The sequence below is a fragment of the Geospiza fortis genome, unplaced genomic scaffold (assembly GCF_000277835.1).
Source record: "Geospiza fortis unplaced genomic scaffold, GeoFor_1.0 scaffold206, whole genome shotgun sequence".
NCBI classification, from domain to species: Eukaryota; Metazoa; Chordata; class Aves; order Passeriformes; family Thraupidae; genus Geospiza; species Geospiza fortis.
In genome coordinates this window covers 7,391,144-7,405,121 of record NW_005054311.1, presented here as the reverse complement: position 1 = coordinate 7,405,121, position 13,978 = coordinate 7,391,144, and the positions used below count along the sequence as shown (strand labels likewise).

The following is a 13,978-nucleotide window of genomic DNA, read 5'->3' as shown; positions in this document are numbered from 1 at the left end:
CCTTCATGCTCCACTTCTCTACTAAAGAAACAATTGTTCCTTAGCTAACTATGGATTTGGAAGGAAATGTAGACATGTTGACATAAAACACTAAAGAAATTGCTTTCATGACCTATGGAAACTATTTGGGCTCTGTTTTCTACCCTTTGAAATTATCACCAATTTTTAAATAACTCTTTTTCTGTGTGCATTAAATAGAGAAGTAAGAAAAGATGAGCCCTACTGTAGAGAAAAAAGTTCTTGTAAAGCTTTAGAGCTGCCACAGTGTACAGTATTTACCTTGCACAAAGTATTTAAAAATATGAACTCAGCAAAAATAAAAAATGTTACTCTAAAGCATATTGTTTTCTAATTTTTTCTACTTGATACTATACAATTCTATTGTTTTTTTAAATTATGTGATGTTTCAAAATAATAGATGAGCAGAGTCAGTTGAAGTCTGTTTCTCTGCAAACTCTTCAGTAACAAGGACTGGACTTTAACACCTCTCACTGTGGTCACCACATTTTACTAAAACACTTTCCAGTAAGATCTACTTGCTTGAAAAAAAAAGGCAATAGAGGTATTGCAGTTCTCTGTAAAATTTTTATTGTTTCACTTACAAAAAAATTGACAAGCTTTGTTCCAACATCTTCCATTCAAAACTAAATAGAAGTAAATGCTTTACAATAAATGCAGTTTGACCTCTTCAATATACTGTGTTTATAGGGCCAGGTGTCTGGGGATGAGAGGCAAGGTAGATGTTGAAACAGTAATGGAGGTCTGTGAGCCACTGCTCCTGAACTTCACCACTCTTCAGTGTCTAGAAAGGAGAAAAAAGGTACAACTCAAGCACTTGCAAAACTTGGCTTTGTTTTTACAGGTCATCAGGTGCACTGTTAAAGGTACAAGACAGCCCTGTTCCCCTGCACAAAGTGACACTGTTTTCTCTTTTACACATTTCAACACGGTGTGTCTGTTAAAGTCCAAATAATAAAGTGTTACAACTAGGTACACTGAGTTATTACATTACCAAGTGTGTGAGTTAGCACCAGCTGTGCTTTCCTTACTCTTAATTGGAATGGCTCACTTACTTTGCAATTCCGCAATGTATGGGCAATTAAAATGCAAATGAACATGGTACTACCAGTGCAGGAAAGTGCCCCTGCCCAGTCTAAGGAGAACTGCTGCCAACAGACCAGCCCAGCCCAGGAATTCCCTCTTTGCAGGATTATGTAGGTGGCTTAAAAAACCCAACAAATACAAATACAATCCATCTATGGCAGAACAGCACAACAATTGGTTGTGGCATTTTCAACACTAAAGAGAAACACCCCCCTCCTAACCTGCAGGTTAGAGAACCTCACCATAATGTCTTACATCTGCTTTCACCACCACTGTTTGCAAACAGCTCTTCTTGACCATTTGCAATGATTTTTAAAAATAAACATGACATACATGTGGTGTCTGGGAAACAAGAAGGAGTTTCATACCATGATGTCCTTGATGATCTGCTGCACCAGAAACTCGTTTGTGATCATATGGCTCCTGAGCTGCCCATGCTGCATGAGCAGGCGGAGCAGCTGAGCAACAACGGGCAGCTCTTCCCGGCAGATCCTGCTCACTTGCAGGCTTTGCAGCATCAGCCTCAGCAGCCGTGGCAGGAGTGCTAATGCAGAGATGCATGATCTCCACAGCATGTCCCTGAGGGGAAGAGATAATCAAAAATGAAATGACTGAGGACACACATTTCAAAGATGCTTCTGTGAACTGGCTGCATGGCTGTACAAGGAAAGCTGCTTCTGTGGATCCAATCACACCAGCTGGATTCACCAGAATTAGTGGCAAAGCAGAAAATCTGTACCAGAAAATGCCAAACTTGAAAATATTCCAGAATTTTGTACAGCACTGGAAAAACATTAAGGCCTTGCCCTGGAAGCTGTAAATGTTGCTTAATCTCTCATGCAGAGCAATTTCTGCTTCATGCAGCTGTGAATAGGTTTTTGTTTCAGTCACTTTTCAGATATACCTGAATCTCTGTTTAAGATTCATAAGAAATTAAATAATGGACTCAGCTATTTGTGATATGCAAGTAATTAAATACAGTAAGAGAAGAAGGACTTGGGCTTTGAATTTTCAGGAAGCTTTAACAACTTTTCTCTATATGGAAAAGTCTGACCTGTTAAAAGACACTCCTGCTTTTCAGGTGAATTTATCTGAACTCATTATCTGTAGCTTTTGGGTTTTTAAAATCAAATAGCTTTGCAGTCTATGTAAAGATGCCCAAGAAGTTTTATAACTGAAACATCAGATCAGTTAAGAGGACGTATTCATAAAGCCAAATCCTTTACATGGTGCTTTTCAATGTATCTGATGAAGCTAAAGTTAAAGATTAAGGTATAAATATCCCACTTTTTAAGATCAGAATGGTTTTGACATCCAAGTAGAACAATTTGAGAAGGAACTTTCTTCAGTTACTGTTTCAAATAATTCCAGGTATTTTTCTTAAATCTAACTATTGAAGTAAGCAAAACAGAGACAGGAAAAAAAACTGGGAGGAGGAGGATATCCTTTCATTTCACATCTCTTAAGTTCTTGTGGCTGCAAAGATAGAGACAAAGTGGTAAGAAGAGCAGCTTTACCTTTTCTGTAAATGTTCTGCATCCTCTCTGTCTATAGTTAGCAGAAAGTACAGAAGACTGTAACAACAAGAGGCCAAGAACCTGTGCAGGTTTTCACTTATGATGCAGGCTTGATCCAAGAGCTTATTTATGGCACATAGAACAGATCCAGCTGTGCTATCAGGTATTACAACCAATCCAACCTGTATTAAAACAAGACAAAAAAACACAACAACCCAAGTTCATCACTTTATACAAAAGAATTTTTGCTGGGATACAAACAAACCTAGAGCTTTCCTGTGGTGACATGTATTACTTTGTTTCTGTTCAAACTCTACAGACCACTGCATTTCTTCAAATCCCTGCTTTCCCAATGAATTGACACCCATACCAACAGAAGGTTAAACTGACATCTTCATTCCATGCCTTCTAAGCAAACACTCATCTCAAAACATATTTGCAAAACACAGCACTGCTTTGAGCCTTGCTCTGAATGACAGTGCAGGCAAAACAATCTTCTGGGCAGAACAGGTCTTTCCTTTTAGGCATATATTGTGGGACTGGGAAGGCCTTCTGAGTCTTGAAATGGCAGTGAGCAGTCACTGAGGTAGAAGGAAACTGATTTATGCTACAGAAAGGAAAGCTTCTACTGGATTGTCACCAGGGTGAGTCTCCTTTGAAGCCCAACAGGAGCTTTATGAACCAAGGTTAATCAAAGCTAATGAAATATGGTGAGCCCAAAGTGGGGTGATGCTCTGCTGTTGTTAAAGAGAGAACATCATCTTGAGGACAGATTTTATAGGCATGATAAATAATTTAGAAAAAAATCTTGGTTTTTGTAGAGGCAGTGAATTAGAAAGCAGTTTAAATTTGGAAGTACTACAGAGTAAGTACCCTAGATTTTTGTCTTGTAAAGCCATAAAAAAATCATGCACTGCTACTGTGGCACCATTTACCTTTAAAGAACTATTTAAGGAATTTGAGAGTAGTCTAATTTGCTCACCTGCAAGTACACTGTTTTAAGCTGACAGAGGGAATTGGTTCACTTAACAAGGTCAGCTGTTTCTTTCAGAAATGTTCAGAAAAAAAGATCAATAACGTACAAGCTACAGAAATGTGAAATGTGTTTCATTCATACCATTACTTGTGAGAGGTAAGAGATACAGAACAACTATGAGTTGAAATTTTAAATCCTTCCAGCCTAAGACACTGAGTGTATTTCAAGGCCACGAGCACAGATCACTGTTCCAGGCTGACCTGTGCCAGTCAGGTGGAGAGGCAGGAGGAGGATGATGATGGTCTTTTGCCTGACAAAAGGTGGGACTGCAGCTGTCACCAAGACCCTGCTGAATTCTACAGGACACTGAGGCACAAAACAATTAAAATGAGTAACATTCTTCCCAATCAACTGTAAGTAAGAAATAATGGCAGCGATCTAGATGGATAAAAAGAACCATCCTGAAAACCAACTGAGCCAACACTACTAATGGAATGTGCTGGTCAGCCAGTCTGAAAGATGACAGGAACAGAGACATTTCAATTTATGCAAGTCCAGTGGATGAGGCTGCTCAGATAAGTTCTCATATAGGATGTTGCCTCCGTGGTGCCTTTGCTACCTGAGAGGTGTCAGCAGCCAGCTGGAGACCCTGGGCAGCAGCATTGCCAACCATAAAACCCCACTTAATGGTTTGCTCTCAAAGGGACAGGGCAGTAGAACATATAAGCCTTTTTAAAAGTTAATTTAAGTCAGCATCCACCTCTAAAAATCCAGACTATGGTTATAGGTAAGCTACTCCCTATGGAAGCTTTGGTCCAGTAACTTCTCAGTCTGGCTCCAAGCAAGGAATGGCAGACACTGGTTAGATCACAGACCCAGCCTGACAGCAGTGCAGGGGCAGACCTTGTGGCCCTCCCTCTCATCAGGCAGCATCACAGGGAACTGCAGATTCTGTCCCTGACCGTTCTGTTACCCAGCTCTGGCTTTGCCATCCCCATCCTCAGCTCAGGCATGTTCAGGATTAGAAGACAGGCTGTAAAACCCACAGAATGGGTCAGGTTGGGATCACAGTGGTCATCTGGTCCAACCTCCCTGCCCTGCTCAAGCAGAGGGGTCATCCCACAGCACAGGATTGTGTCCAGACAGTTCTTGAGTATCTCCAGTGAGAGAGACTCCACATCATCTGTGGGCAGTCTGTTCAGGACGCAGTCAACCACACAGTAAAGAAGTTCTTCCTCGTATTCCAGTGGAGCTTCCTGAGCATCAGTTTCTGCCTGTTGCCTCTTGTCCTATTGCTCAGCACCACAAAGAACCTGACATCCATCATCCTGGCATTCTTTAGATACTTACATACATAGATGAAGTAAAAAATCTCATCTAAAGCTGCTGGTTGCTCATTTGAAAAGCAAACCAAACCAAGAAGTGTTTCATTTGTGGACAAACTGCCTTGAAGACAAAGTCAAGTATTCACAAATCTGAGCAAAACTACCCATGTAAGTTTAGATACCAACAGTTATCATGTATTTTTTAAACTCCCCCAAATCTTGTTGAAAGCTTTTTCAAGTGCTGAAATTATACATTAAATACACTGGATAAGTGGATTTGAGGACTAATGAGACTGCTAGCAAATTTATCACAAGGAAGTTTTAAGGTAGAAGACAAAACAGTACTTACCAGATATTTACAGATGCCAGTCTGGAGAATGTCAAAACACTGACTTTGTGAAGGTATAGTGGACAAGCTGTGACAGATCACCTGTTTTAATAAAACAAAGTTATATTTAAGCACTCCAAATGCAACCAGCAATCACTCACTGTGCAGTCATACTTTGCTGACAGACCTAAATCCAAAGAACCTACAGGGACCCACAGCAGCTTGTCTCAAAGTACTGATTGTTCCAGTGTAGAAGAGTAGTATTGTCAACATAAATTGTTGTGTGCCTAAAGAGATGATGGTCTTTCCCAAAAAAAGACATTAGGTTGTTTGGGAAAGGCTCTCTGCATTCTATCTGTGTGATAGAAGGCCAAAAATATTCTATCAAGCTAGACTGCCACACCAAGCCTCCAAATGCCTTTCCTCAGAGCTGAAGAATTTCAGAAAACAACCTCCCAAATAACTGTATCAAGCATGAAACAGAGGGGTCACAGTGAAACGGGAAAGTAATGCAACAAAGAAGACTCTAGCAAAGATCCATTTTCAACATATTTTCCTCTTCAGTGCCAAAAATGTCATGGTCAAAAATGATACAAAATGTAATACTACAATGGAAAATCTTGTTTTATAAACTGCATAAAACTTTCTGGTGCTTGTACAACCAGGCACTAGCAAACTACCATGAAGTGTTCTGTCTCCTGAATAAGTAAAGAAACCAGAGCTCCAGTAGAACTGCTGGTAAGCTGTACTGCAATCCTTAGTAGATGCCTTTCTCTTCCTTCCCCTTTATTCCAATGATTCACAACCTAGCTGGAGAGCTTGGATGCCCTCTCTCTGTTCACATTCACTGCTTATCTCACCAGAGTGGCAACTAAAGCCTCTGGAGAAGCCACCACGCACAGCACAAGTGCATTATCAGACCATGAGCAAGTGTGATGTCCTGCTAAGGATAAGGAAGATGGAAGAACCAGTAGGTGAGGAATGGAATCTTCTCTTTGTGCTTAAGGGAATCAGAGAACAGCAAGATCAGATGTTTGAAGGATGAAAGAATTCAAGTCTGTGAGTTTTACAAATATCTCAACTAAGCAAAATGCATTTCTCTAAGATACCTCATGACTCAAAATCTAAAGAGAACTTGCACAGAAGGATCTGACCTGAGGGATTCAATTCTGAGATAGTGTTTTGGTTTTGAGACTTCAGTTGAATCAGGCAGGTCAAGACACCCAAACGAGATAATGACAAAATAGAACATATCAACCGTGTTGTGTCAAAAATAATAGTCCACAACATTTGCAGCTGGAGATGGGAAAGGTTAGGGAAAGAACCATTAGCTCAAGGTCCTGTGGTATGAAAACTCAGCCTTAACTAATGTGGATGCCAGTGCTGGTTTAATCAGAAATGGCCAAGAGGCACCATTTGTGGTGATACAGAAGTGCACTCAGCTTTTTTCCAAAATTACATACCACACCTGTTTTTAGCCCTGCTTATGCCAGCCAAATTCAGGAGATCCTTAACACATCTGCCTAGTGGCACATAACATTGTTGGGCTGTCAGGACATTGCTCATGTTAATCAGTATCACAGGTGTAGTGCAAGTGTTTTGTTTGACTAGCAGGACTATTTAAAAGACAATTTCATTGATACTCTTGGACTGAATACCTTTACTGTACATTTATTTTATAACTAAACAATATTATTAAAACTGAGTACATCATCCTAAATATAGTAGGGCTTTTGTTCACTGCAATTTGAAAGTGATAAAATATTGAGTATTCTGGAATATTCCCAAGAAATCCCCTCAAAACATCTGTGTTATTAGTAGTGTCAAGGAATAAAGTGAAGCTGCAACAGAGGTTATTACTGGGGACTGTCATGTCAAGGACAAATTGTGACACCAATCTGACCTGGTATTTTAATGAGCAGCACTTACACAAAAGGTAAAGCTGCACTGATGAAATCTGTTGGGTGACAGCTCCAAGCTGAGAAACCCTGCCAAGGCAGGAGAACTGGACTAACCTATGGAAAAGATCACACAGGTTTGATGAGTAACAGCTACAGAAAAAATTCAGTGAAAAAAAGTGGTGGGTCATGTGCCTGGAGACTGATAAAAACTTCTGTGTGCAGCTATGAGTTTTACCAGTTGGAAATGAGAAGGAAATTCTGTAACAGCTGACCACGAGTGGTTGTGATACAACCACAAAATGGGCAGATGTTACTTCAGGATGTAAAAACAAAGATAATCCCAACCGAAATGCTTAGACAGAATAAGGATCATCTCTCCAATACTACTCTGTAAGATCTTACTTAGAATTAGACCATTTCTGACATACTGTGCAAAGTAGGAGCCACTCATTGTCAGGAAATGCAAATTCAAACCAAACAGACAGAAAAATGGCACAGAGATCCTGTCTTACCAGTGTCAAGGCAAAGAACTGAACCTGCCTGGGCTGGCAAAGTGACACCCAAGAAGGGATCTTATTGTCATTTACACAGTGGTGAAAAACGCTGCACCAAAACAAATGTAACCAAACAACAACTAAACATAACAATGATCATGGCTGGCTGGGAATGCAGATGAGATGGAAATTAGGAAGGATGACTATGAAAGGAGAAAATGCAGGAGACATTTGTTGCTCATAGGGCAAAACTTGGGCACTTTTAAAGGGGTTTGCCACGTACTTGTGAGCACATCACACCAGACACAGTCTGCCAGAGAGATCCCTTGTGATTCAGTACAGACCCACAAATTAGAGACTTTGAAGGCAAATCCACCAGGCCCACCCAACAAAAATACAATTTCATTATTAATATTTCACCCTTAGGACTATGTCCCTGGAAAAAGCCCACCATCCACTGAAGCTCTCCCTGAGAGAAGAACTGGCAAGGAAAACAGGCACCACTGGATCACCATCCACTGAAGCTCTCCCTGAGAGGAGAAAGTGCCTGGCAAGGAAAACAGGCACTACTGGACAGCAGCATAATTCCTTAGAAGGGCTGTGGTAAAGTGCAGGTTGATTTTTCAATCTTTTAGATCTTTTGGACCCTCAAAACAGCACCACCATTCCCTACATCACTTCTGTTTTCCTACAATTAAGTGGGAGAGGCAATTCTTTTCAATTCCATAAATTAAATCCTACTTGAAATGGCTTTCATACCAAATGCCTGTTATAAAAAGTGTAACTGAAACGTTTTTAGACATGGAAATGAAAGGAAAAAGAAAACTTAATTATCACATGAAAATTAGTATTTTCCCTGACAATTTATTTTCCTTAGGCAAGGTTTTGCATGATTTTTAATTTCCATAATAAAATGTCACAGCTGATTCATTACATTACATTTGATTAACATTTATCACATTTTTGGCACATTCATAGATTGATTTTGGACCAAAGCCAGAGTAGTTTTGTTTCAGAGCAATCCTGAAGTGAATGGACTGAGAACAGGCATTTTTGATCAGGGAGGGATGGTTTTTTCTTTTTGAGGCAAGTATTTTTTAATAGGTTTGGCTTAGGCTTAGACATTTTATTAGGGTGTTTTTTTTCTTTTCTTTTTGGTTTTGTTTGAATATTCACTTGAATAAATTAACCTAAAGGAAATAATTCTGTTAAGCACAGGGATTATCTGTTATCATTATGCAGCAAATGCTACAGGCCCTGTAATCCACTGGCAGATTTTCAAACCAAACCCTATTGATCAGACAAGCCCAAGTATCACGAGCCACACAGCTGCAGCAGCAGGTTCCCTACTGGTGCTTGGGGAAGTCATTGCTACAGGGGCCTCCTCGCCTGCCACACTGAAGACAAACTCCAACAGCAGCCAACCACAACAGGAAAGAAAAAACCAACAACAAAAAAACCACCACAAAACAAAACAAACAGCCCCAAACAAATCAAACAAACAAAAAAGGCTGAAAAGGCCCCTCAGAAGCACAGCCTGACCCAGTTTTTTTGGAGATCCTGACACCATGGAGTATTTTACTTCAACTGGATGAGTTAAAAGCATTTTTGCCACTGACAGCCCCCCTGACTGACAGTGCAATCCCACACAGGCTTTTCACAGGTCTAATGCAGAATCAGAGGAATTCATCAGTTTCATGTTGTTCATCTCTAAGATGCTCTTGCCTCCAGAAGACAGAGTTGGGACGACCCAAGGAAGCCCAGTCTCAGTGTGAGCCCTCATGGAACAGGAGCAAGCACACCTGATGAAGCGACACTAATGTTTTGTTCATTATTGAACTGTTCCCACTCCCTCAATGCTTCCTGTAACACAACAGAATCCTGATTCAAAGTCTCAAGGAAACCACTAACCAGCAACTGTCCAGAGAAAATTTTTGTATTATTCCAAGTTTAGTCATGCTGCAAAGGACTCTTTCTTCAAAGAAAAATACTCACCTTCCTCTGAAGACACACACAACCAGGAGCACAGAGAGGAACCCAAGCAAGAAGGAGTGATAATGGGTGGAGTATTTTAGCATGCCACTGTGTGGAGTCAAACCAAAGGCAGTTCAGACTCCCTGACAAATGATTTTATTAAAAAAAAGAAAGCTGGCACACACCATATACTATAACCTAAGGTGAACTTAAAAATATATTTTTCAACTCCCATTGACATGGACCTCAGACATGGATAACTAAAATGTAACAGGCTGTTCTGCAGTGAATTCCCCAGCCCTTGTGAAATGCCTGTTTGGAGCAGGACTGTATCCAGTGTAACATGTTAGTGCAGAGCGTAGAAAACGAGAAGTTTTCAGGTGATGGGGCAGGCAATGAAGCTTGGCTTCTGAAGCTTGGCCAGCTCCCCTGAAGCACTCTCACTTATCAGACACTGTACTCCCCTGACAGGTGCTGCTTCTCTTTCTGAAATAAATTGATTTGACAGGGCAATATTAACAGTGCCCTGAGTTGTTGAGAAAGCCGCGTACAACAAGAGATCTTTGTTCATCTGCCTTGGGTAAGCTCACAGGGGTGGATATGAAAGATATTCCTGATTCACTGACTCCAGGAAAAAAAAAAAAACCCTAACAAAATCCCATAAAAACCTCCACAAGAAAACCCTACACACTCACAATAAAACAAAACAAAACCTAAGTTAAAAAAAGAAACAGCCAAAAAGAGGAACAGAGTCTGCAGAAGAACATTACACAGGTAACCAACAAAGGAAAACACCTCACTATTGAGCTAATTTTATATTCAGGGTAGCAAAATGGGAACGGAAAAACTTATTTAAGAATTATAAATGTTTAAGAACATATATAATGTGCCACATATTGATAGAGACTTGGTATTTCCAAAGACTTAGAAGAATTATGACACACAGTTCATGTCCTGGTCACAGTGTAACTGCAGCACACAAACTCATTGCATCTGCTAACTGTGATGCTTGCTTGGCTGCAGGCTCCTTGGCTGTGACACGGGGTCTGATACAAAATCTATATCTGAGAATCAATTAAACTAAGTGAAGTTATCTTTATTTGCCACTGGACACAAATACCTGAATGGCAAGCACCACAGCTCACCTCCTGTGCAGCAACTTGATCATGTGCTCAAGTCTGGGTACCAGCAAGATCTGGTGCTACCAGGCAGGGAGAGCTAGAGACAATCACCCTGGTTCTCTAAGTGAGGGGCATTTCTGAAAACACTGCTATTAGAAAAAACAGGGCTTAAGCTCAACAGCCACTGTGCCATCCAAGGGTACACAAAGCCATTTGTGAAGAACATCACAGGTCAGGTTCTCTTCTCAAAGCCATCTTACTAACAAAATTCAAAGAAAGGACACCACAAAACAGCTTTTGTTTCATCCTCTTGCAGCCATAATATGCCCTTCTTTCATGGCTCTGCAGCTTCCTCACAGCTATGAAATGTCACTACAGCCAATTGCTCCTCCTCTGGATGCCTCCTCGTCAGACTACACACAGGACAGTCAAAGGAACACCTGATGTTGAAGTCTCCAAATTCACCTGCCTCTTCTACAAACAACAGGACTTGAAAACCCAGAAAACCCAACACTTAGCTCGTCCCACAAAGCCTGTCTCTCTAAGCAAACTCAGGTTAGGTATCACAAGCCAGGATTTGAATATAAAGCACAACACACAGTACCTGTGGAGTTCTAAATTCATGCTAGTTATGTGCAGTAACACTGCAGTGAGCTCCCAGCTCCAAGGTGTTACACAATATGCTGGAAGTATATGATGCAGGTACAGTGGAGCACTGGCCTGAAGATCAGCTTAGATTTTCTGGAAGTTTGTGTATTACTTTTTGTGTTTTACTGGTGGGGACTGGTGTGGGTACTTTTTTGTTTGCTTTAAGTTTTACATCTTATGAAAGAGATCTTTGAATAAGAGCTTTATTAGGTCATTCCTTTTACTTCAATTATTTCCCTTCTATTTCTCTGGACTTTGCATTACTTTCCAAGAAAATAATTATTTTCACCTCTAAACATTAAAGCTGGGATAAGATGTAACTTTACTAAATGCTAATGGACTTATATAGAATTTTTTGTCTTCCTTAAAGAAGATTAAAATTGTACTATATTCCTAGTTTAGAAGGAATTTTATTTAGAAGGAAGTTTATTTACCCTCAGCTCATTCTCCCTAATGTAACTTCGACCTGTAAAGTTCAATAAAGACAACAAGCTGAAATCTTTCAGAAACTTCAATTCAAAAATCTAAATTGTAAAAATTTTTTAGAGTTTTTTTAAAGCATTAATCTCTGCTTCAAATTAAGCTACAGCACTCCAATACCACCATTTACTTCTCAAGACAAACATCCTTGCAGGGCTTTTAATTTATATCCACTGACTTGCTATCTTTATTGATTTGCTGTAATTTTTTCAATAGCACATCTGTGCAGATCCAGCCTTCCCAACTGTATTTCACTTATAAGACTGAACAGGTATGGACACAGATTGGTGTATTACACTACATTATCTCCACGTTTTTGAATTCAAGTCTGCTTTTAAAAGCAGCTGACCTTCGCTCTTAATGTTTGCTCTTAAACATTTCAAACAATTGGTTGAATATTTTATTTCTTTGAGTCAGCTGTGGGCTCGATACAGCTCTGGAATCTCAACTTCAAGCAAAGCCTCAAATTATCATTTGCTTTCCCCCTCTGAAATGTTCGATCGTCACAAACATCAAATATTACAACAGAAATTACCATGTATACACTGTTACCTTGTTAAACTCTTCATTTCTCTGGGCACTTTTTCATTCCATCCTGGCAGAGCAATTCAATTACAGGGGAGTGAACAATATCATTGACAAACACTATGGGCACAGTTAAAATGAGCCAAGGCTGAAGCTCTTCCCTCGGGCTGCAACCATTTATTCTGGAGTCCCATTTATTTCAGCTACAGGGGGGTGATTTTAAATAATTGGCTTCAACAAGACAGAAGTAATTTTAAGCAGAAGTTCCTCCAGAAAAAGAACCAAAGTTCCCACATTTAACATCTCTTTTAGACAAATCATGAAGACTAACCTTTAAATGCTGCTTTGCATAGCTCTAAAGAGACACTTTTCTGAAGCATTGCTTCTTAACTGAAAATCACCACTATTTAAAAGCTTAAAAAAAACCCCAAAACATTGTTTCAGATTGCCATGATTCCAATTCGAAACCACGCTCTAGTCAAAAGAAAATTACAAACAATATCCATCTGAAAGCAGGTTTTGTTAAAAACTACCTAAAAGCATTACTTCCTATCACAAGTGCATTTGTTATTGTTACCCACACGCTACCAAGTGCCCTGGCTATAATAACACCCCAGAAGTCCAAACTGCTGTTTGAAAATGCCTGAAGTTATTCTTTTCCTTTCCAGAAGTTGCCCTTTCTCCAGAGGCACACTGCTTTTTCTCCCAAATCTCTGACAGGCATCCATTATACATGAAATTCCCTCTTCCAGCTCTTCACCCATAGAAACACACACCACCCACTGCACAGCTATGGACAGGAAGGTGGGACTGCCTTTCCTTGCACTGGGAAACAAAGTGGAGCAGTGAGCAGTAAGGCCAACAAGCTGTAGCCTCCAGATTCCCACCTGGGACCCTTCTTCCATCCCACCATCCTCCCTGCTCCTGCCTCACAACCCCGACAGCCCGCTGGCCAAGCGACAGCCCCTGCAGGCTGGGTGCTGCCAAGCAGGATGCTGGAACAGGGTTATAACCCACCCTGCTCTAATTCAGAGCTTTTTCTCTTCCACCTGCTTATTTTTGTAAAACTTATGGGGAATTAGTATTTGCAACTTTATTCTTTTCAGCAGAGAGCTAAAAATTAAGAATGGTTTAGACAAAACTAGAGGTGGAAGAAATGAAAGAAGACGGTGGAATGACTAATAGGAATCTGATCACTAATCTCATTTATTAAAAGGAAACCAGGCCATCAAATTCTGATTACATCAGAGTTCTTTATTTATTTTCACCCACATTAAACTACTTTTCCATTGAGAGGAAATCCTGAATTACAGCTACATAATGAGAACTCTTAAACAATTCTCAACACAGAGTAGAGGCCTGATCTGCAGCCAACAAGCACTGTTCTCATTTAGCAGGTATTTAAAATTACTACAAACATTTTGCTTAACATTACAGCATCACCACTGTCCTTCCTTATCCAGCAAGGGAACAGATGAAAGGTTAGCATTCAGAAGCTCTGTACGATACCAAATTCCACCAAAAGCATGACTAATTCAAGCCAGGGTTTATTATTTCCTGCAGCACTTCTCTATCTAAATAAAGC

At 40.1% G+C, this 13,978-nt stretch overlaps 2 protein-coding genes across 3 annotated transcripts in view; one reads left to right on the top strand and one right to left on the bottom strand.

Annotated features, from left to right (window-relative positions):
* Positions 1-228, top strand: part of INVS (inversin) — an 83,030-nt gene extending 82,802 nt beyond the window's left edge. Inside the window, exon 17 of the mRNA XM_005419339.3 lies at positions 1-228. This exon is cut by the window's left edge and continues 544 nt beyond it. The gene's annotated coding sequence lies outside the window, so the exon portion shown is untranslated.
* Positions 229-565: 337 nt separating this feature from the next.
* TEX10 (testis expressed 10) overlaps positions 566-13,978 on the bottom strand; it is a 54,078-nt gene continuing 40,665 nt past the window's right edge. For both annotated transcript variants that reach the window (XM_005419338.2, XM_014306351.1), the window contains exons 12-15: positions 5,272-5,352; positions 2,622-2,803; positions 1,473-1,683; positions 566-802 (exon numbers count right to left, since the gene is read on the bottom strand). In XM_005419338.2, coding sequence (XP_005419395.1) covers positions 689-802; positions 1,473-1,683; positions 2,622-2,803; positions 5,272-5,352 — 588 coding nt within the window. In that variant the 3' untranslated portion in view covers positions 566-688. The remainder of the gene's footprint in view (positions 803-1,472; positions 1,684-2,621; positions 2,804-5,271; positions 5,353-13,978) is intronic.